General features: G+C 44.3%; 1 protein-coding gene and 1 long non-coding RNA gene across 2 annotated transcripts in view; both read right to left on the minus strand.

Moving 5' to 3' along the window:
* Positions 1-299: 299 nt before the first annotated feature.
* On the minus strand, positions 300-12,172 carry LOC140486100 (uncharacterized). Its single transcript, XR_011962522.1, has 3 exons — positions 9,517-12,172; positions 8,310-8,405; positions 300-587 (listed from the first exon to the last, which is right to left on the minus strand). It is a non-coding gene; the product is annotated as an uncharacterized lncRNA (long non-coding RNA).
* Positions 12,173-13,175: 1,003 nt separating this feature from the next.
* LOC140486099 (large ribosomal subunit protein uL18m-like) overlaps positions 13,176-24,904 on the minus strand; it is an 81,781-nt gene continuing 70,052 nt past the window's right edge. The window contains exon 3 of the mRNA XM_072584756.1: positions 13,176-13,515. Within this exon, the coding sequence (XP_072440857.1) occupies positions 13,191-13,515 (325 nt within the window). The 3' untranslated portion in view covers positions 13,176-13,190. The remainder of the gene's footprint in view (positions 13,516-24,904) is intronic.

Here is a 24,904-nt window from a genome sequence, read left to right on the forward strand (position 1 = left end):
GCTTGCTGACCCTTTGTGTCGCAGAGAATTCTCCGCTCAGACTAGTGGGGTCATTACACAAGTGAAAATGTACAAACTGATAGTGAGAATGCTACTGTTCTACATTGGTGATTGGTTTATCAACAAGTCACAAACATTCTGCGTTTCTGGTATCAACAGGAGGATATAAACTGTTGTTATAATGGAAATTAAAGTCTATGTACTTGTTACAGATTTGAGCATTAAATAAAATCACTTCTGTGACCTCTAAATAGGAGTTAAAAATCACACAACATTAGGTTATAGTCCAACAGGTTTATTTAGAAGCACGAGGTTTCAGAACGCTGCATGTTCATCAGATGGTTGTGGAGAATAAGGTTGTAAGACACAGTTTGGAGCAAAAGTTTACAGTGTGATGTAACTGAAATTATATATTGAAAAAGACCCAGATGTTTGTTAAGTCTGTCATCTGTTAGAATGACCATGTTAGTTTCACTTATTTCATATGTAAATTGCAAAACCTGGTATGACATCCAGCTTTCTGATTCTTGTTGGAGGAGGATTCATCTGACGTAAGTGAAGTATTCCATCACTGTGTTGACTTACACCTTGTAGATGTGGGAAAGAGTTTGTGGATTTAAGAGGCAAATACTGACTCACACACAAATATCTGAAGGATTCTATCAAAAATAAGACATCTACATACTAAAAATTAAAATAAAAAGCCTTATAATAAGATTTTGAATTAAAAGTTATGTCCCAGAATCCAGCATTTCTATTCTTGAGCATGTTGTTTCATAACAGCAGTGCGGGCAGTAATGTTCAATATGGAGATGTGAGGAAATGATGGTACATTGATATTCTCACCACATCAATACTCTCGAACCCTACATTAATGCTTTGGGGACAGGGGTTCAAATCCTACCATGGTAGATGGCATAATATAAATTCAATAAAAATCTGGAATAAAAAGCAAGTCCAAAATCAATCATGTAAATATTGCTGATTGTCATATAAATCAAACACGTCTGGTTCACTAATGTTTATTTAGTAATGATTTGGAAATGCCAGTGTTGGACTGGGGTGTATAAAGTTAAAAATCACACAACACCAGGTTATAGTCCAACAGGTTTTACTGGAAGCACTAGCTTTCGGAGCACTGCTCCTTCATCAGGTTTATTTCATAGTCATCCTTATCTAGCCTGGTCTACAAGTCACTAAAGACCCACTGCAATGTAGCTGACTCATAACTACTCTGTGGGCCGAGTCAGTAACATTTACACTCCCTGTAAAGGAATATAAATCTTATACCTCCTAGCTTCTGGAGTAGAGTCAATGAGGGGCCACTTGTGGTGCAGTGTGTGTCCTACCTCAAAGGCAGGAAACCCAAGTTTACGCCCTCACTACTCCAGAGCTATGTCATAACATTACATTACCTACAGGGTGGAAACAGGCTATTTGGCCCAACAAGTCCACACCGACCCTCTGAAGAGCAACCCACCCTGACTACTGCACCTAACCTATGGGTAATTTAGCATGACCAATTCACCTGACCTGCACATCTTTGGACTTTGGGAAGAAATCGGAGCACCCAGAGGAAACCCACGCAGACATGGGGAGAAGGCACAAGCTCCACACAGTCACCCAAAGCAAGAATCAAATCCAGGTCTCTGGCACTGTGAGGCTAACCACTGAGCCACCGTGCCGCAACATCTCTGAAGAGGATGGTTAAGAAATATCTAATATTGATAAACTCCAGTCCCAAACAGACATTTAGACTCACAGACATTTGCAGCCCATTATTTCTGTGATGTGACTCTTAATACCATTTTCCAATAGTTGGCCTGTATCTAAATATGACTTCATGATAAGCTAATGTCTCACTCAACCACCCTTTGAAGCAGAGCCAAAATGTGTGGTGCTGGAAAAGCACAGCAGGTCAGGCAGCATCCGAGAAGTAGGAGAGTCAAAATTTCAGACATAGGCATTCAATCAGGACATTCCTGATGAAGAGCTTATGCCCAAAATGTCGACTCTCCTGCTCCTCGGATGCTGCCTGACCTGCTGTGCTTTTCCAGCATCATGGTTTTTGACTTTGACCTCCAGCATCTGCAGTCCTCACTTTCTCCCACCTTTTGAAGCAGTGACTCTCTCGACTCTCTCTGCTCTGAGTGAAAATAATTCTCATTCACTCTCCTCTCGGTCTTCGATCTTAAATCAATGCTCCCTGGTTATTGATCTATCTAGTAATGGGAAACATTCCCTCCCATCCTTATCTATGTCTCACACAACCTTGCATGTTTCTATAAGATCCTCTCCCAATCTTTACTGCTCCAAGAAAATCAACCACTGTCTCTCCAAACTTTTCTCATTGCTCAGACCCTGAGTCCAGGTGATATCCTGGTAAATTTCCCAATGCTGTCACATCCTTCTTATAATATGGTGACCAGACTGCAAAAAACATAAAGCTAGCACATAAAACATAAATTTAGGGGAGAGTGGGCTAGGTTTATTGGGCATATGGACAAAAAGCTATGGTGACAAATAGAAAGCTGGAAACATTGAAAGCAACAATTGAAAAATATTCAACAACAAAAAAAAATCAATTTAAAAACAAAACCCCACTAGGAAAGGTCCACCATGGCCTTCTAAGGAAGACAAAGATAATATTTGAAAGAAGGTGCAAATAAATGTGGCCATAGAATCATACAGCACAGAAATTGACCCTTTGGTCCAACTCATCCAAGCTGACCAGGTTTCTTAAAGTGAACTAGTCCCATTTGCCTGAATTTGGCCCACTTCCCTCTGAACCTTTCCTAATCGTGTACTGTCCAATGTCTTTGAAATGTTGTGAACTATACCTGCATCCACCACTTCCTACGGCAGTTTGTTCCACACATGGACCACCTTCTGTGTGAATAAGTTGTCATTCAGTTCCTTGTTAAATCTTTCTCTTCTCACCTTTAAAATATGCCCCAAGTTTTGAAGTCCCCCAACTGAGGAAATAACTTTTCTATTCACCTTTTCTATGCCCCTTTATACGGTCATCCCTCAACCTCCTACATGCCAGTGAAAACCATTCCAGTCTCCCCTTATAACTCAAATCCTTCAGTCACAACAACATCATGATAAATCTTTTCTAAACCCTCTCCAATTTAATAATATCCTTCCTATATCAGGGTGACCAGAAATGTGCACTGTCCTCCCAAGAGGACTTACCAATGTCTTGTACAAAATGATGTCCCAACTCCTATATTCAATGGTCTGAGCAATGATGGCAAGCAAGCCTTCTTAAACCTCTTGTCTACCTGTGACACAACTTTCAAAGAACTATGTACCTGAACCCCTAGATCTCTGTTCTACAACAGTACTCGGGGTGCTACCATTAATTATAAATCCTGTCCTGGTTCACTTTATCAAAATGCATTTATTCAAATTAAATTCCAACTGCCACTCAGCCTGTTGACCCAACCGATCAAAATTCTACTGTACTCTTGGCGAATTTCCACTATCGACTCCACCACCAGTTTTGGTGTCATCCACAAACCTACTAATCCTTCCTCCTAAACTCTCATCCAACTCGAAGTTCTTGAGAAGATTTGTAGCTCAGGTTGTAGACTTGTTCGCTGAACTGGTAGGTTTGATTGCAGGCATTTCGTCATGGGAAGCATCATCAGGGCGCCTCTAATGAAGCATTGGTAGATTAGATTAGATTACTTACAGTGTGGTAACAGGCCCTTTGGCCCAACAAGTCCACACCGACCCACCGAAGCGCAACCCACCCAGACCCATTCCCCTACATTTACCCTTCATTTAACACTACGGGCAATTTAACATGGCCAATTCACCTAACTGCACATTTTTGGATTGCGGGAGGAAACTGGAGCATCCGGAGGAAACCTACGCTGACACGGGGAGAATGTGCAAACTCCACACATAGAGTCACCTGAGACGGGAATCGAACCCAGGTCTGCTGGCGCTGTGAGGCAGCAGTGCTAACCACTGTGCCACCCATTTCCTGTGTTCTTCCCACTTGATATTTGTGTGTTTGCTGAGGTAGGTGGTAACATTTCTGGTAATGTTTCTTAGTGGTTGGAATATGGGATCTGACTCAAAATGTTTGTTAATGGAATGCCAGGTTGAGTGCCAGACCTCCAGGAATTTCTGTGCATTTCTTTGCCATACGTCAAGGACATTTCTGAAACAAACACCAGACTACTCTGACCCCTAGGTATTATGGTAGCCCGCAAATCAGCAATTACGCTACAACAGCTACTGATGAGCATAAAGGATCCCATACCTGCAACTAACAGAATCAACATTATATACAAAATACCATGGAAAGATTGCCACAAAAGGCACACTGGAAAAAAAACTAGCCATCAGGATACATGAACACCAACTAGCCACCAAGATATATGATCAACTATCACTTGTGTCCATACACATGGACAATGAAGGAGACCAATTTGACTGGGACACACGTACCTATCCACGGACAAGCCAAAGACATGCATGGGAATCCCTGAAGGCCTGCCACTCAACCTTGAACTCCATTAACAAACATGTAGAATTATACCCCATACACCAACAACTAAGAAACAAAACCAGATATGAAACAACCCACCTCAGCAAACCGGAAGACATAAATAACAACCAGGACAGAACACCAACGCTTCACGGGAGATGGACTGATTATGTTACCTGATACGGTGTTGAAAAGTCTGCAAACAAACTTTCCAACAAGCAAGTCAACAACCTCTGATCCAAATCGTTTTGATGAACAGCAGTGGACCCAGCACCGAAACTTGCTGAACACCACTGGTTACCAGCCTCCAGTCTAAAATTAACTCTACAATCTTCCTCTGTTTTCTATTGTCAAGCTAATTTTGTATCCAATTGTATCCCATGTGATCTAACTATACTAATTAGTCTACCATGTAGAACATTATCAAAGGTTTTACTAAAGTCTATGTCAACAACATCTAATGCTCTACTTTTATTAATCCTTTTAATTACGTCCTCAAAAACCTCAATCAAATTGATGGGACACAATTTCCCAATCACAAAGCTATGCTGACTAACCTTAATCTGTCTTTACCTCTCCAAATGCAATGTATTTTATAATTTTATTTTTATAAATATGATATTTTATAATCTCTTCAACAACTGGCTCGAGGGAAGAAGACAGTGTGCTGACGCATGATTGCCTTCAGATTGGGGGCGTGTGACCAGCAGTGTGCCACAAGGATCAGTGCTGGGTTCATTGCTTTGTGTCATTTATATAAATAATATGGATGTGAAGTGTCGTTAGTCAGTTTGCAGGTGACCGCAGAATTGGAGGTGTAGTGGACAGCGAAGAAGGTTACCTCAGATTACAACAGGATCTTGACCAGATGGGCCAATGGGCTTAGGAGTGGCAGATGGAGTTTAATTTAGATAAATGTGAGGTGCAGCATTTAGGAAAGGCAAATCAGGGCAGGACTTGTATACTTAACACTAAGGTCCTGGGGAGTGCTGCTGAACAAACAGACCTTGGAGTGAAGGTTCATAGTTCTTTGAAAGTGGAGTCGCAGGTAGATAGGATAGTGAAGGTGGTGTTTGGTCAGAGCATTGAGTAAAGGAGTTGGGAGATCATGTTGCGGCTGTACAGGACCTTGGTTAGGCCACTTTTGGGATACGGTGTGCAATTTTGCTCTTCCTGCTATAAGATGGATGTTGTGAAACTTGAAAGGGTTCTGAAAAGACTTACAAGGATTTTGCTAGGGTTAGAGAGTTTGAGCAAAAGGGAAAGGCTGAATGGGTGGGGCAATTTTCATTGGAGTATCTGAGGCTGGGCGGTGACCTTTTCGAGGTTTATAAAATCATGCAGGGGCATGGATAGGACAAATAGACAAGGTCTTTTCCCTGAGATGGGGGAGCTCCAGAATTAGAGGGCATAGGTTGAGGGTGAGAGGGGAGATATTTAAAAGGGACCTAAGAGGCAACTTTTCCACATAGAGGGTGGTGCATGTATGGAATACGCTGCCAGAGGAAGTGGTGGAAGCTGGTACAATTACGACATTAAAAGGCATCTGGATGAGCACATGAATAGGAGGCATTTAGATGGATCTGGACCAAGTGCTGGCAAATAGAACTAGATTAGTTTAGGATATCTGGTCAGCATGGATGAGTTGGACTGGAAGGGTCTGTTTCTGTGCTGTACATCTCTATGACTCTATAACTCCATGTGGCACCGATGACAGATTCACTGGTCTATAGTTCCCTGGCTTCTCCTTCGAGCCTTCCTTAAATTAAAGGCACATTAGTTGACCTGCAGTCCTCTAGTGCCCCATAGATATCTATGGTAGTGGGCCCACAATTTCTTCTCTGTCTATCCACAACGTCCTGGGATACACTTGATCAGGTCCCAGAGATTTATCCACGTTTAAGTGTTTTTAAGATTTCCAGCACCTCCTCTTCTGTAATGTGGATTGTTTTCAAAACATCAATATTTATTCTCAGTTCTCTCGCCTTCATGTTTCTCCACAGTAAAAACTGGCACAAAATTTAGTATGCCTGCCATCATCTGTGGTTCCACACAAAGATAACCTCATCCATCTTTAAGGTGCCTTATTTTTTCCTTAGCTGCTCTTAACATATGCGTTGAATCTCTGGATTACTGTTAACCTTATCTGCCATGGCAATCTCATCTCCTTTTGTCCCCTGATTTCCCTCTTAATAATGGACCTATCTATCTTTCTTGAAATACTCTTCAAAGGATTCACTTGATCCCAGTTGTCTATACCTAACATATGCCTCCTTATACTTGTTCAAACAGAGCCTCAATGAAGGCGGCATTTGGTATACATGCCGTTATTGCATAGTGCATTGAGTATAGACTTTGGGAGGTCATGTTGCAGCTGTACAGGACATTTGTTAGGCCATTATTAAAATACTGTGCGCAATTCTGGCCTCCCTGCTATGAGAAGGATGTTGTGAAATTTGTAAGGGTTTAGGAAAGTTTTACAAGGATGTTGCCAGGATTGGAGGATTTGAGCAATAAGGAGAGGTGGAATACACTGGGGCTATTTTCCCTGGGGGCTGAGGGGTGACCTTACAGAGGTTTATAAAATCATGAGGGGCATGAATAGGGTAAATGCACAAGGTACTTTCCTCGGGGTGGGCGAGTCAAAAGCTTGAGGGCACAGGTTTAGCATGAGAGGGGAAAGATTTAAAAGGGGCAGTTTTTTCACGCAGAGGGTGGTGCATGTATCGAATGAGCTGCCTGAGAAATTGTTGGAGGCTAGTACAATTACAACACTTAAAAGGCCTCTGGATGGGTATATGAATAGGAAGGGTTTAGAGGGATATAGGCCAAGTGCTGGTGAATGGGACTAGATTAATTTAGGGTATCTGGTTGGCATAGACGAGTTGGACCGAAGTCTGTGCTGTATGTCTCTATGACTTTATGTCTTCATCCACTGAACCGGAATTTACCAGCTTTACTCTAACAGGAACATAATGGTGTCCAGAAAGAAAAGCACTGCCAAGATGCTGCAGGAATTAAAATCCCAAGTTTGTGATGATTTTTGCATCCCCAGGATTAAGAGGCGATTGGTGAAATCTCTCTTTTTCTGGAACAGTCTCAGTGGAATGGAATTTGTTTTTAGTCACTTGTGGGACATGAGCATCACTAGCTGGCCAGCATTTATCACCAGTGCCCAGTGGCTCTTGAGAAGTTGGTGATGAGCTGCCTTCCTGAATTGCTGCAGTCCATGAGATATAGGTAGACCCCTCAGGGAGGGAATTCCATGATTTTGACCCAGCGACAGTGTAGGAATGGCAATATATTTCCAAGTCAGGATGGTGAGTGTCTTGGAGTGGAACTTGAGGGGTTGGGGTTCAATGTATCTGCTGCCCTTGTCCTTCTAAATGGAAATGGTCATGGATGCTTAGATATCTATTAATCTGTCTCTTCACCTTCAGGGATCTGTGGGCAAGACCCCTGTTCCTCTGAGTTTCCTAGTGTCCTATCATTCACTGAGTACTCCCCTTGTCTTGTAACACAGGAACAGGAGATCATTCCGTTCCTCAATCCTGTTATACAGGAACAGGCAGGAGACCAGTCAGTCCCCCAGCAGATAAGATCAGTGAGCTCAGAATAAACCTTGGCTGATGGTAGGGAGATGGAGCAATCTGGGATCATCTTGCTGTGTGTGAAGCCTGCACCCTCACCCCGCATCCCTTATGACAACCCGTGAAAAGAATGAGTTCTGAAGTCAGACAGAATCTTTTGCTTTATTTAGGAATCGAAACGAACTTGTTGCGATGCCTTTGCCCCATCTCACCTTCGTTCCTAAATTCCCATGCGTCGACTGGTACACTCTCCGTGGTTCGCTGAGGATCAGCCCACTGTCTTTTAGTGCAGAGCGGAATCGCTGGACCTGCAGAGCACAGAGAGATGGAGATGAGGTGAGTTTATTCGCTGATAGCCCCTTGCTGCCCTCCCTCTCTCTACCCCACAAGGTAGCTGTCCCTTCTCTGCCCAATCCTGAGGCAGTGATTCTTCTCCTACTGTCAAATCTACCCTCTTCTTCTGTAATACCTCTCCCAGACAACTATCCCTATGGGATTGTGATTCCTACCTCAATCGATGAGCCTAAAAAAATTCTGATTGTTTCCTCCTCCCCCACAACATTTCTTTCATTATTCCAGGGTTTTGTGATTGCTATTTCGACTGACAAACTCCCATTTTTATCCCAGGTTAAAACTCAGTTTAGAAGATTGCGATACTGCAGACTTGAACTGTTTCCTGAGATGTAAGGGACAAGGAGAAATTGTTATGAAGGAATTAAAGGCAACATGCCAATTAACCATCCCTGGGAGAAAAAGGAGTCAAAGCAACATAAATAACCCGTTTCCAGGGTTAGCAAAGTTAATTGTTTGACAACCAGCTGTCTTGTGACTAATAGGTAATTAATATTCCCTGCATGAGGGATGTACTGAAGTGAAGGGGTTACTGGCACAACATGCAATGTTTTGAATAGAAAGTTGGCATCAAGTGTAACAAGGAACAGAAAAGCTACTCCCAATAAGAAGGCAATCCAAAGACTTGAATACTCCAGAATCAATATTGTGGATGAACAAATCTAAAGGAGCATCAATCATGTCACATCACAAGGCAGAAAATTCTAGTAGATTTCAGATTCAGGATTCCTCAGCAGCAGAACTCTGAAGAACGGCACTGTACAAGGATGATACCCTGGACATCCAAAGACAGACATTGTAGGTCGGAATCGTAGCTAAATTCCACCATGAATCAGGTAATACCCAAGCTGGGTTGTGAGGCCTAACTCGCTGACCGGAGGTCCTTATTTTGGCTGCCACGTGCAATAAAGATTAAGTACAGACTAACCTCAATTATCCGTATTTCAGATTATCCGAACAAGGTCTCAAGGTCAAATAAAAATATTACATCAAAGAGGTAGGTGAATTTGGATTGCCTGTACTGAAGAACATGTGAAAACACTGGCAAAATCAAAGAAACACAATCACCTCAAGCAACAATGAGTGGAGTTTTTGGTTTCACGTAAGGATTATTTACACAGTCCTTTTCAAACGTAAGTGCTTTATTTCCGTCACTTTACTGGGCAGTTCTTGAAATAAATTGCCGAGAAAGTAAACATGCGCAAGGCAGTGCTTCTGATTTCCTACTGTGACACTGAGTTCACAGAAACTTGACAAATGCTCTTGTGATTGTAGAAGCTGTTCAGGACCTTGCTTCATGCAGGGATTTCATATATTTATGTGATGTTAAGGGTTTAAGTCCTTCTCAGTTTAACCTGCAATTTGCAGAATGCAAAGATTAGTTTGTTCAAATAGCAGACTCATCAAAATTATTGATTGAAACAAACTGTCTGGTAGAGCACTGCAATCCGAACGAGAAGGTGCTCGCCCAACTCATTCAGATAATAGAGGTTCCTCTGTTTTAATACTGGATTGTCTTGGAGATTCCTTAGTAAGTAGCCAAATTAAAGGTAGCTTGTGGTAATTCACCCACAAGATCTAATTGAAGTTTGTAAGATGCTAAAGGAGATTAACAAAGTAGACGCAGAGAAGATGTTTCCCCTTGTGGGGCAATGTAGGTTAAGAGGCTGAAAGATTTGGGAGGATGTCCTGCAACATTGAGTCAAAGTTAAAATCAGATCGGCCATGATCTTATTGAATGGCAGAGTAAGCTGGAGGAGCTGAGTGGCTTCCTTACGGTCCTCGTTCATATGAGAGGTCATCGTTTTAGGCTTAACATGTGGCACGTTTAATAATAGACATGACGAGGGTTGGTACCTGGGACTTCGATGTTGTGGCCATTACAGAGACGTGGGTAGAACAGGGACAGGAATAGCTGTTGCAGGTTCCAGGGTTTAAATGTTTTAGTAGGGTCAGAGATGGGGGTAAAAGAGGGGGAGGTGTGGCATTGCTTGTCAAGGATAGTATTACAGCAGTAGAAAGGGTGATGGAGGAAGACTTGCCATCTGAGGTAGTGTGGGCGGAGGTTAGAAATAGGAAAGGTGAGGTCACCCTGTTAGGAGTTTTCTACAGGCCTCCTAATTGTCCGAGAGAAGTAGAGGAAAGTATTGCCAGGATGATTCAGGAGAAGAGTGAAAGTAGCAGGGTGGTTGTTATGGGGGACTTTAACTTCCCAGATATTGACTGGGAAAGCTATAGCTCGAGTTCGTTAGATGGGTCGGTGTTTGTCCAATGTGTGCAGGAGGGTTTCCTGACACAATATGTAGACAGGCCAACAAGAGGTGAGGCTATACTGGATTTGGTTCTAGGTTATGAACCAGGCCAGGTGTTAGACTTGGAGGTAGGTGAGCACTTCGGGGGCAGTGACCACAACTCGGTGACTTTTACTCTAGTGATGGAGAGGGATAAGTGTGCACTGCAGGCCAACAGTTATAGCTGGGGGCAGGGAAATTATGATGCGATGAGGCATGACTTAGGATGCGTGGATTGGAAAAATAGGCTTCAAGGGAAGAACACAAATGATATGTGGAGATTGTTCAAGGAACAGCTAATGGGTGGCCTTGATAAGTATGTACCAGTCAGGCAGGGAGTAAAGGGTCTTGTGAGGGAGCCATGGTTTAATAAGGAATTGGAATGCCTTGTGAAAGGGAAGAGGGCGGCCTAAGGTTCAGTTGGGGCGATTGAGAGTTATAAGGTAGCCAGGAAGGATCTAAAGAGAGAGCTAAGAGCAGCGAGAAGGGGTAATGAAAAGTCCTTAGTTGGTAGGATTAGGGAAAACCCAAAGGCTTTCTACATGTATGTCAGGAATAAAAGGATGACTAGGGTAGGTATCGGTCCAGTCAAGGATAGGAGTGGGAAGTTGTGTGTGTGGAGGTGGAGGAGATTGGTGAGACACTGAATCAAAACTTTTCTTCAGTATTCACTCAGGAACAGGACACTGTTGCTGATGTGAATATTGAGTCACAAGTGATTAGAATGGATGGCCTTGAGGTACGTAGGGAAGAGGTCGGGGGAATACTGGAAAGGATGAAAATAGATAAGTCCCCTGGGCCTGATGGCATTTATCCTAGGATCCTCTGGGAAGCTAGTGAGGAGATAGCGGATCCATTGGCCTTGATTTTTATGTCGTCATTGTCTACGGGAATAGTGCCAGAAGACTGGAGGATAGCAAATGTGGTCCCCTTGTTCAAGAAGGGGAGCAGGGATAGCCCGAGTAACTATAGGCCAGTGAGTGTCACTTCTGTTGTGGGCAAAGTCTTAGAGAGAATTGTAAGGGATAGGATTTAATGAACATCTGGATAGGAATAATGTGATCAAGGATAGTCAGCATGGCTTTGTGAAGGGCAGGTCGTGCCTCACAAACCTTATTGAATTCTTTGAGAAGGTGACCAAGGAAGTGGACGAGGGTAAAGCAGTAGATGTGGTGTATATGGATTTTAGCAAGGCGTTCGATAAAGTATCCCATGGCAGGCTAATGCAAAAACTACGGAGATATGGCATTAAGGGTGCATTAGAGGCTTGGATTAGGAATTGGATGGCTGGAAGGAGACAGAGGGTAGTAGTTGATGGTATAGTTCATCTTGGAGCGCAGTTACTAGCGGTGTTCCAGAAGGATCTGTTTTGGGACCATTGCTGTTTGTCATTTTTATAAATGACCTGGAGGAGGGGCTTGAAGGCTGGGTGAGCAAGTTTGCAGATGACACGAAAGTCTGTGGAGTTGTGGACAGCGAAGAAGGATGTGGCAGGTTACAGCGCGATATAGATAAGTTGCAGAGCTGGGCAGTAAGGTGGCAAATGGAATTCAATGTCGCTAAGTGTGAAGTCATTCACTTTGCTAGGAGTAACAAGAAGATGGATTACTGGGCTAATGGTAGACTACTTGGTAGTGTGGATGAGCAGAGGGATCTTGGTGTCCATGCACACAGATCTTTGAAAGTTGCCACCCAGGTAAATAGTGCTGTGATGAAGGCATATGGTGTACTGGGCTTTATTGGTAGAGGAATTGAGTTCCGGAGTCCTGAGGTCATGTTGCAGTTGTATAAGACTCTGGTGTGGCCTCATCTGGAGTATTGTGTGCAGTTTTGGTTGCCATACTATAGGAAGGATGTGGAGGCATTGGAACGAGTGCAGAGAAGGTTTACCAGGATGTTGCCTGGCATGGTAGGAAGATCATTGAGGAAAGGCTGAGGCACTTGGGGACTTTTCTCATTGGAGAAAAGAAGGTTTAGGGGAGATTTGATAGAGGTGTACAAGATGATTAGGGGTTTAGATAGGGTTGACAGTGAGAACCTGTTTCCGCGTATGGAGTCAGCTGTTACGAGGGGACACAGCTTTAAATTAAGGGGTGGTAGGTATAGGACAGATGTTAGGGGTAGATTTTTTACTCAGCGGATTGTGAATTCATGGAATGCCCTGCCAGTAGCAGTGGTGGACTCTCCCTCTTTATGGTCATTTAAGCGGGCATTGGACAAGCATATGGAGGTTATTGGGCTAGTGTAGGTTAGGTAGGCTTCGGTCGGCGCAACATAGAGGGCCGAAGGGCCTGTACTGCGCTGTATTTTTCTATGTTCTATGTTCTCATAAGGGGATTTGCTTCTCCAGAGTGTGACAGTCACTGAATAAATTTGAGGTGGTAGACAATTTTTTAGTCAGTAATGGTTTCAAGACAGTGGGCAGGACTGTGGAGTTGAGGCCGGATGCAATCAGCCACAATCCTGTTTAAGTGATTCACCCATCTTTCCTCCTAAACTAATCAGGACCCTCATTCTCTTAAAGTTCTCGGGACTTTCCGACTCTGCCCGGTATTCCCAAGGGATAGCCCGGAATTGGAGGTAGCCGATCCCGGCCTCAAGGCAGCGTTGAGCTAGCACACGGCCCACAGTCTCGGCTGCAGTGACGTCCCGGGTGCTGTATAGGTGCTTCTTGATGGACCACTCTTGGGTCGAAGCTGAGATGACCACCTCGCCCTGACTGCTTGCTGCCTGCACACAGGCTGTGACGTGCCTCTGGCTCTTCCTGAAACGCAAGCTGGCATCAGGCAGTAGAGAGAGAGAAAAATCAATGACAAAGGAAATGAGAGATATCAGCAGCAAATCATCCTGTGAGACACCACTTACCAGAACTGCACTCCCCTACTCCAGCCCCAACACACTGGTATGCTTCCAAACAAAAACGTGGAAAACTTACCCGAACGTGTCGATATCAAATCAATGGTGGGATGAAGACAAGTTCAGCGAATGGGCAAATGCAAGGTGGTATAATATATTTCAACGAGAGGTCCGGTAGCAAAAACAGGAAAAAAAATGAATGTTGATCAACTGAGAAAGGAGACGCTACAAGAGCAGGGTGTCCCTCATACACGCAAGTCTTTGAAAGTCAGTGTTGCCGGAGCAGCAGGCAGTGAAGGTACGTTGGCTTTGATGGTGAGAGGATTGGATTACAGGAGCAGAGATGCCTTTCTACAATTGTACAGTGTGAGTCCATACCGTGGTGTATCGCGTGCAGTTTTGGGTTTCTTATCTGAGGAAGTACACAGGGTAGCACTAAGGAGGAATGCCTCCATCTACAGAGTGGAGAGCTTGTGGAAGTCTCTGCAGCAAAAAAACATTACATGAGGCTAAAACATCACATAGACATAGAGTCAAAGGCAGAGACAGCACGGCAACAGACCCTTCAGTCCAACTCATCCAAGCCTATCAGATTAATCTAATCCCATTTGCCAGTCTTTAGCCCATATGCCTCTAACTCCTTCCTATTCATATACCTATTCAAATGCATTTTAAATGTTGTAATTGTACCAGCCTCCACCACTTCCTCTGGCAGCGCATTCGATACACATACCACCCTCTGCATGAAAAAAGTTGCCCCTTAGGTTCCTTTTAAATCTTTTCCCTTTCCTCTAGTTTTGGACTTCCCTACCCTGAGAAAACACCCAGGCTATTCACCCTATCCATACCCCTCTTGATTTTTGAAACCTCCACATGTGTCAACCCTCCGCTCCAGGGAAAAAACATTCCTAACCATTCGGCCTCTCCCTATAGCTCAAACCCTCCAATCCTGGTAACGCTCTTGTAAATCTTTTCTGCACCCTTCAACTTGAACAGCATCTTCCCTACTGCAGGGGGACCAGAATTGAACGCAGTATTCCAAAACTGGCCGAACCAATATCCTGTCCAGTCACAGCATGACATCCCAATACTCAATGCACTGACCAATAAAGGCAAGTGTATTAAATGCCTTCTTCACTACTTTATCTACTTGTGACTCCACTTTCAAGGAACTGAGTGAATCTGCACCCCCAGAACTTTGTTCAGCAACACTGCCAAGACTTTACCATTAAGTGTCCAAGTCCTGTCCTGATTTGCCTTGCCAAAAATGTAGTACCTCACATTTATCTAAACTAAATTCCATCTACCACTATTCAGTTCATTTGCTCAACTGATCAAGGTCCTGTTGTACTCTGGAGAAAGTGAGGACGGCAGATGCTGGAGATCAGAGTCAAGAGTGTGGTGCTGGAAAAGCACAGCAGGTCAGGCAGCATATGCGGAGCAGGAGAATCAACTTTTTGAGCATAAGCTCTTCATCAGGAATGAGGCTTGTGGGTCGGGGCTGAGAGATAAATGGGAGGGGGGCTGGGGTTGGGAGGAGGTAGCTGGGATTGGGAGGAGGTAGCTGGGAAAACGATAGGTGGATGAAGTTGAGGGAGGTGATAGGTTAGAGGGGGCAGTGATGGACGGTCCGGAGGGTGGTGCTGAGTTAGAGCCTTGGGACTGGGACTGGGACTGGGACTGGGTTGGGGGCGGGGGGCACGGATGAGGAAACTGTTGAAATCCATGTTTATCCCGTGTGGTTGCAGGGTCCCAAGGCAGAATGAGGCATTCCTCCTCCAGGCTCTTGAGTAGTGTTTGGACAAATAGGCAGAAAAATAGCCACTAGGATACATGAACAAATAGCCACAAAAAGACACGACTCATTCTCACTAGTATCCTTACATACAGATGAGGAAGGACACCACTTCGACTGGGACAACACATCCATCCTAGGACAAGCCAAACAGAGACACGCATGAGAATTCCTAGAAGCATGGCATTCCAACCAGAACTCTATCAACACACACATTGACTTGGACCCCATTTACCATCCCCTGAGTAAAAAAACAGGAAATGACATCACCAACCCAAGGAAACTTGAAGACATAAATAGAAAGCGGGACGTAACACCAGCACTTCACCAGAGGCTCATTGATGATGTTACCCAGTATGGTGTCAGAATGTCTGAAAACAAACCTTCCAGCTCAGCGAGCAAACTTACATCCAGAACCTCAACCTGAGCTACAAATATTCTCAAACTCGCCTACTGACCATTCCTCCCCTACTTCCATCCAAATCATTTATATAAATGACAAAAAGCAATGGAGCCAGCTGATTCTTGCAGTACACTTCGGATCACAGGCCTCCAATCTGAATAACAACCCTCCAGCACCATCCTCTGTGTCTTCAAGCCAATTTTGTATCCAATTGGCTAGCTTTTCCTGGCTTCCATGTGATCTAACCATGCGAACCTGTCTACCATGAAGAACCTTGGCGAATGCCTTGCTTAAATCTGTATAGATAACATCTGCCTTCTTCAATCGTCTTTGTCACTTCATCAAAAACTCAATTAAGTTGGTGAGATATCATTTCTCATGCACAAAACCATGTTGACTATCCCTAATCAGTCCTTGGCTTTCCAAATGCACATAGATCCTATCCCTCACAATCCCCTCCAACAACTTACCCACCACTGACATCAGTTCCCTGGCTTTTGCTTACCACCTTTCTTAAATAATGACACCACATGAGCCACCCTCCAATCTACTGGCACTTCATTCGTGGCTATCGATGATACAAATATATCAGCAAGGGACCCAAAAATCATTTCCCATACTTCTGAGGCGTTAGATAAAGTCCTTGGGATTACAGGAATGAAATGGGATCAGGGAACCGGGTTGGCTGATCAGCCATGATCACATGGATTGTTAAAAGGGGTAAACAGCCTCCTCCTTTGCTTATACTGTATGTTTCTATGAACCCTGTGTGACCTTATTTCTAAGTCAATGAATGTGAACATGGCGCGACAGCTAGCAATTTGGAAAACAAGTAGTCCTTTGGCCTTTTTAGGAGTAGTAGTGAGTGCAGCCGTTAAACTGTCGTCCATTTTCTTCCACGCAGTTTTGGTGAGATGGAATATTCCATCTAGTTTTGACATTCCTGATAAATGGCTTTCCCCCGGAACGTCAACTCTCCTGCTCCTCGGATGCTGCGTGACCTGCCATGTTTTTCCAGCGCCACACTTTTCGACTCTAGTTTTGAGGCACAGTCTCAGAGTAAAAGGGAAGCATGAGGAGGAATTTCTTCTCTCAGAGGGGAGTGAATCTGCGGAACTCTTGACCATAGAGGGCGGTCGAGGCTGAGTCATTAATTATATTGAAGGCTGCGATGAGATTTTTAATCTGGAAGGGATCAAAGATTATAAAGAAAGACAGGAGAGTGGAGTTGATAATTGCCAAATCAGCCATGACCCCATCGGACGAAAGAGTACATTCAATTGGCTGACCTCTGTTCCAACATCATATGGACTGTCAGGTAGATACTGCGGTTACTCAGGGAACACAGCAACTAACGTGCAGACAGCAAGAACTGACTAACAGCACTGTGATATCGGGCTGATTGCCTGTTTTCACCAACTGGACACAAGTTTTAAAGATTCAGATTGGCATTCACAGTGCTTCTTCCAAGGAGGTCACGAAATCTTTAATATAGACTTCAGACAGCAGTCAGCCAGTTAGATGTCACAGAGGGACACAGTCTGGCACTCCCTCAGCACTGACCCTCCAACAGTGTGCTACTCCAGTACAACAGTTCTCACATCAGCCCAGATACCAGTGGTTAGATTTCTGCTCTCCCATCTAACCCAGAATCTCGGAAGTCTGAGACAAGAGGACTATTCACTGAAGAATTTTCACATTCACTCGGCCAGAGGCAGAACTCAGGGACAAAGAGCTGACAGCCACTGGCAATGGAAACGGGAAATTGGCAGAAACTGACACAGCAGTGAACCTGCACAGTTACTGCCTTTGCTGTTTGAATTCGTGAATCACTGGACATTGGAATACATCTGGGAAAACAAACAAGTGAAATTCACAACTAATCTTGGAGGAACCTGTTTGGGAGAGGGGACAGCACAGAAACAGGTAAGTGGATATTTTAAGCATGGCCTTACAGTAAATCTGCAGTTGTGAGTAGAGTTGGTTTTTTATTATGTTTTTTTGAGATATGCCTCTTGATTAAACTTAAAATATAAGCCACAAGTATTAATTTAACCTGGAGCAGTGTTTTGTAGAGGAATAAGACAGTGCTATTTTCTGTGTCTGTAGACTAAAAGCAAAAATGGCCTTTAGTAGAGTGATATGCTCTTCTTGTCGGATGTAGGAGTACAGGGAGAGTTGAAGGGTAACTGAGGATTATATCTGCAATATATGACGTTGATTACGAATCCTTTCAAATTGAATGGATCGTTTGGAGAGACAGTTCGAGGTAATGAGGAATTTACAAGAGCAGGGAGACATGATGGATGGCAGTTATAGGAAGAGGGAAAAGATGCAGATACAGTCACATAGATTGGTTAACTCCAGGAAAGGTAAGAGAGGTAGACAGTTGGTGCAGAAGTCTTCTGTGGCTATCCCTATTTCAAATAAGTATGCTGTTTTGGAACATGTGGGGTTGATGGATTCTCAGGGAAACGTAGCAAACAGCCAAGATTCTGGTACTGAGACCAGTTCTATTGCAATGACAGGTACATCAGGTTCCAAGAGATCGATTGAATTTGAGGACTGTCGAGAATTAGAGGACAGATGGTCCTGTGGCCAGCAGCATAAAATCAGAATGGTGTGTTGCATTCCTGGTGCCAGAGTCATGGATGTCTCAGAGGGGATGCAGAATGTTCTCAAGTGGAAGAGGGGCCAGCAGGAGGTCATTGGAACCAATGACATAGGAAGGGAAAAGGTTGAGATTCTGAAAGGAGATTCCAGGGAGTTAGGCAGTAATTTAAAAAGGAGGCCCATGAGAGTACTAATATCTGGATTACTCCTGGTGCTATGAGCTAGTGAGGGCAGGAATAGGAGGATAGAGCAGATGAATGCATGGCTGAGGAGCAGGTGCACGGGAGAAGGATTCACAATTTTGGATCATTGGAAGCTATTTTGGGGTAGAGGTGACCTGCACAAGAAGGATGGATTGTACCTAAATTGGAACAGGACTAATATACTGGCAGGGAGATTTGTTAGAGCTGCTTGGGAGGATTTAAACTAGTATGATGGGGGTGTGGGACCCAGGGAGATAGTGAGGAAAGAGATCAATCTGAGACTGGTACAGTTGAGAACAAAGGCGAGTCAAACAGTAAGGGCAGGCAGGAACAAAGCAGAGAACAGAGTAGGACTGATAAATTAAACAGCATTTATTTCAATGCAAGAGGCCTAACAGGGAAGGCAGATGAACTGAGGGCATGGTTAGGAACATGGGACTGGGATATCATAACAATTAGAGAAACATAGCTCAGGGATGGACAGAACTGGCAGCTTTCTGTTCCAGGATACAAATGCTAGGAAGGATAGAAAGGGAGGCAACAGAGGAGGGGGAGTGGCGTTTATGATTAGGGATAGCATTACTGCTGTACTGAGGGAGGATATTCCTGAAAATACATCCAGGGAAGTTATTTGGGTGGAACTGAAATAAGAAAGGGCTTGTTGGGCTTGTATTATAGACTCCCTCATAGCCAGAGGGAAATTGAGAAACAAATTTGTAAGGAGATCTCAGAACTAGAGCATATAAGCTTCGGGTGAGAGGGGAAGACATAAAAGGGGCAACTTTTTCACACAGAGGGTGGTGCGTGTATGAAATGAGCTGCCAGAGGAAGTGGTGGAGGCTGGTACAATTACAACATTTAAAAGGCAATGAATGGGTATACGAATAGGAATGGTTTGGAGGGATATGGGCCAGGTGCTGGGAGGTGCCAGACTGGGTTGAGATATCTGGTCGGTATGGACAAGTTGGACTGTTCCCATGCTGTACATCTCTATGACTCTTTGACTTGCTATCTGAATGCTCATCATTTGGAGATGCCACTGCTGGACTGAGGTGTACAAAGTTAAAAATCACACAACACCAGGTTATAGTCCAACGGGTTTAATCGGCCACCGCCGATCGCTCCAGCTGCAACCGGAGAGCGGCCAGCACAGTCGCCATTGCGCTAGGAACCCCGCCCCCTAACATCACTACGGGACACGTAGCCCCGCCCCTGACTTCACTACGGGACACGTAGCCACGCCCCCTGACCTCACTCCCAGACACTCAGCACTGTCCCCTGAAGCATCCCCCTCCGCCAATGGACACCAAGCCCCGACCACTTATTCCCCGCCCTGGCAACTAAGCCCCGACCCCTAACGCCTCACCCGGATTGCCAAGCCACGCCCACGGGCAACCAAGCCCCGCCCCCCTGGACATCCTCCCCGGACACCTCGCCTGGCCTCCGACGCTTCTGCTGGATTCCGCGCCCCGCCCACGGACGTCTCTTCCCCAATATCAAGCCCCGCCCCAGGACGCCTGTCCCGGATGCCACGCCCCGCCCGGCGACCGATCCCCGTCGTCCCCTGACAACTTGAACTGGTCACTAGCCCCGCCCCCTGACCGCTTAGGCGGAAGCTGGCCTTCACGGCAGTGACGGAACCGTCGCAGTGGGCGGGGCTTCCTTTCGTATCCTTCATTTGATTGGCGTTTGGATGAAGTCCCATCTCCAATCCACACACCATCCCCTTCCCTCACAACTATCCTCCAATCTGTCCCCATTCCACACATCATCCTCAATCTCTCATAACTGGCCTCATCCCCTGCTGTTATTAGACTGCTGCAAGGACCCCTCTCAGTTAAAATAATGTTGATATTGCTGTTGTTGAAACTGCTTTGTGCACCTTCTGTGCAGTGTAACGTGTATGCCTGGCTCTGCCCAGACACCCTCTGATCTATATGTCCTTGCTTGTTATGATCTCCATGTACTGCTCACAAAACAAAACTGCACTTAGATTACGACAAAAAATACTGCAGGAGGCTGGAGGACACAGCAAGCAAGGCAGCATCAGGAGGTCTTGAAGAAGAGTTATACCCGAAACATCGACATCTCCACCTCCTGATGCTGCCTGGCTTGCTGTGTTCTTCCAGCCTCCTGCCTGTTTATTTCACTCTACTTGGGTACACGTGACTACAATAAATCAAGATGTGGAGGCACATTCTCTCCCAGTCAGGGAACACTTCAGCAGTCAGGGACATCCGGCCTCAGATCTTCAGGGGACTGTCCTCCAAGGCCGACTTCGGGATACGCAACATTGCACTGTGGCCGGGCAGAGGCTCATATAAGTTTGGTACCCATGAGGATAGCTTCAACCAGGATTTTGGGTTCATGCCACACTACAGGGGACCGCACTACACAATACCCACACACTGTTACATACTAACATGGACCCTATCATACACACACATACACCACCCACACTCACACCCATGTACACACTCTCTCACAGGCTTATTCTCCGTCATACTCATGCACACACTCTACTAAGAATGCACACACGCAAACACACCCTCTCACAAGCATTAACACTTACATGCACACACTCACAGTCTTTACCACACACCCACATAAAATCACTCAGAATCTTTGAGACTTACATGCACGCACACACTCATGTAAGTCTATGGGGTGATTTTGCGTTTACAGTATTGTAATTGCAGATAGATTCTATTTTGTTCAAAAAGCACACAATTTGCAAGCAGTCAATGCAAGCAGTCAATCCATGTAACATTTTACAAATTCCTACTTTGGAAATAGAACCAGTCTGGCTCAAGATTAAGATACAGACAGGCTCTAACTTCACACAGTTAATGCATTGTCTGAGCTGAAATGTCATCTCTTTTCTAATAAAGCCTGAAGTTATCTCAAGCATGTGACTTGAAAGAAGTTCTGGGATTTACATATTAATGAACTGAAACCTGCAGCCCATTCTAAAAGATGAAAGACTTAACAGCAATCTAGGTTTGTTCAACATATCATTTCAGTTGCATGACACTGTGATCTTTTTCTATAAAGTCTGTGTCTTATAGTCCTGCTCCACAGCTCCCTCATGAAGGAGCAGTGCTGTGAATGCTGGTACTTCCAAATAAACCTGTTGGACTACAACCTGGTGCCGTGTGATTTTTAACAATCTCCATCCCCTGCCTTCATCCTCCACACTATCACATATCTCATATCATTCCCATCCCTACACTGTTCCAAACCTCCACACCATCCTCATTCCACACACCATGTCCATCATTACTCTCACTTTCCCACACCATTTCTCTCATCCCATTGGACAATCTCCACGTCAAGCAACACATTCATCCCAACTATTAGCCCCAATCGAATTGGCCATTCCCCTCATCCAAGGTAACTGTCTATAATTTTCAGTGAGGCCCCACATCATCTATCTACTCAGCCTTGTGTTCTGGCTCAGATTCCTCAACTTCTCCTCATATGACAACCCAGAACCATTCTTGTAGACCTTCTCTGGCACTTCCTTGGGTAACACATCCCTCCTTTGACACAGGGCTCATAGCTGCTCACAGTGTAGAAAATGCCGTCTGACCAGAACTTTGTACAGCCTCAACAGTTCACTTCTGCTCTTGTCTTCTAGTCCATTCAAAACAAATGCAAACATTGCATTTGCCTTCCTAACTGTTCACTGAATCCACTTGATACCTCAAAAGATTTCTGAATTAAAACTCTGAAATACAGTATCCACATCCTTCATCCTGTGTCCGACTGCCCACCTCACCATCACTGCTATGTTATTGGCGAGTTTCCATGTTCATCACCAAACCTCCTCTGCACTATCTCCCACATCCTATTGGCCATTCCCAGAATCCAACATTACTGGCATCCCAATGGTCAGTTACCATGGCCATCATAGCACTCCATACCTAACCCACCATCACTCTAAACCCAGCATGCACATCTCCATGTCCAGTCTCCATGTACGTTATCACTCTCTTTCTCACATATACCTCACCAAAATTCCCATCCTATTGGCATTCATGCCATCATTCCTCTGCCTCACCGCCCACATCATCACACCAACACCAATGGCCAATCACCATGTCCATTATTACTCTGACAGCTCACCATTGTTGCAAGCCCAGTCACTCATCTCCGGAGGCAGCATCATTCTGTCTTCTGTGATGATACTATGGCTTTATGTATTGTATTATGACACGGTGGTGAACTCCTCTGTTAATTAAACGAAACACCCAAAAAAGTTCACCTCACCTCATAATCTGTTAAAATATGAGTAATAGAGAACATCCAAATTCCACTATTTAGAGAAAATAACATTAATTTATTCCTTAACTCTAAAACTGAACATTAAACAACAATTCACAACTCTAAGCTCCTTCCTCCCTCTCTTAACTGCTTATTGTCTGCCTACAATTCTATAACAATGAACTCTTCCGATGAAAAAATATTAATATTACATCAATTTAGTTTCAAAACCATACAGTGGCTGTCGTCTCCAGTGTCTGTCTTCTTTTGGCTGAAGATCTCTCTTGGTTGCTTTCTGCCTTTTAATGTGAAGATATTTCATATGAAGAAGATACCTCTGACAGAGAGTGTTTTTGAATGGCAGTCTTTCTTGATAGCAGTTACTCTCTCAATAACAGTTGCTCTGTCAGAGTTTCTAAATGCCGGCTTTTTTTTTAAATACCCCAACATCAGATCATCTCACTGGTTGTATGTTTGCAAAAACAATAAATACAAACGCGATTGGGTTTTAGTATCCTGGGGCATAATTCAAAATGATTGGTTAAGTTTGAATTCTTGTCAAAGCAGCAACCAACTCATGTATCCATTTCACAGCCAAATTATACATATTTTCAAATTTCCAATACTCTCTGAAACTGCCATCTAGTCACCACAGCTGCGTGTCAGCTCTCAGTTCAGAACAGCATTTACTCTCTCTTAAACTTCAACTTCATAACACCTCCCCCGCCCGACTCCGTTCAGAAAAAGATGGACCATCATAATGAAACAACTGCTTCATCTTTTTTCTAATTCTTAAATCCCATTACAATAAAATACATAAGCAATTAATTTAAGATCATATTAAATTTCTGCACACATATACATAACATAAGGTATCTGTCCAATCTTAGTTGTAATTTATCTGTTGAATTCACAATAACACGTGCTGTCAGATGAAATTCCTTGATGGCCTTTGTCTTTGCGATCCTTGAGGTCAGCCTTCCATGACAGATTTTATGCCCCAAAAGCATCACCTCGGTTTTCGCAAATTCTGTTTTCTTTACATTTATTAGTGTTTAATTTCTCTTAATTGTTCAAAGAGCTCTGCCAACTGTACCATGTGATCTTTCCATGACTCGCTAAACATCAATATATCATCCAGATAAACTGCACAGTTTGTTTACTCAGCCACGACTCTGTTCATAAATCTTTGGGATGTGGCTGGTGTGTTCTTCATTCCATTTTGAATTGATATAGCCCATTTGGGATGACAAACGCAGAAACCTCTTTCACTTTCTCTGATAAAGGTACCTGTCAATAACCACACAGTAAGTCCAACTTTCTGATGTAACTAGTTTATCCAACCTTCACACTACAGTCCTCCAATCTTGTATGAGTCTGGTTTTGTTACGGCATTGATCTTCCAATAGTCCACACAAAACCATTGAGTCTTGTCAGGTTTGGGAACTATCACGTTCGGCGAACTCCACTTGCTCTGACTCAGTTCGAAGATATCTCCGTTAAGCATCACATCCACTTCCTTCTGGACCTGTGTGGCTTTGAAATGAAGAAGTCTGCAGGGGTGTTATTTTATGCATCAGCATTCCCAACTTCCAGCTCATGCACAACAGTATTAGTCCTCCTCATCTTATTCCTGCATATGTTGTCATGCTGCTGCACCAATCATTTCAACTGGATTCTTTGCTCCTGAGACAGAGAGTTCATTCACCTATCCCACTCCTCAAGGACTTCCTCACTGAGACAATGAAATGTCCCCCCTACCTCCACGTGGATTGGATTCGCAGACGCGGAGTGTGAGGAGCGTTGAGAGACAGCCTGTATAACCTCGCTCCTGTCGTAGCCCAAGGGTCTCGCGTGTTGGGGAAATGGCTCAATCATAATATAGGAGGCCTGCGGAGGCTCTCTCTGTGGATGGGCACCGTTTCGCTGAGTACCTGAGGGTAGTGCATGGGTGGACTGCTACAAGAGGGGCTGTGATCCAATAATCCCTTGTCCAGTGTCCCTGCTCTCTGTGTCCCCTGCATTGATC

This window comes from Chiloscyllium punctatum, chromosome 15 (genome assembly GCF_047496795.1).
Source record: "Chiloscyllium punctatum isolate Juve2018m chromosome 15, sChiPun1.3, whole genome shotgun sequence".
In the NCBI taxonomy this organism is placed as follows: domain Eukaryota; kingdom Metazoa; phylum Chordata; class Chondrichthyes; order Orectolobiformes; family Hemiscylliidae; genus Chiloscyllium; species Chiloscyllium punctatum.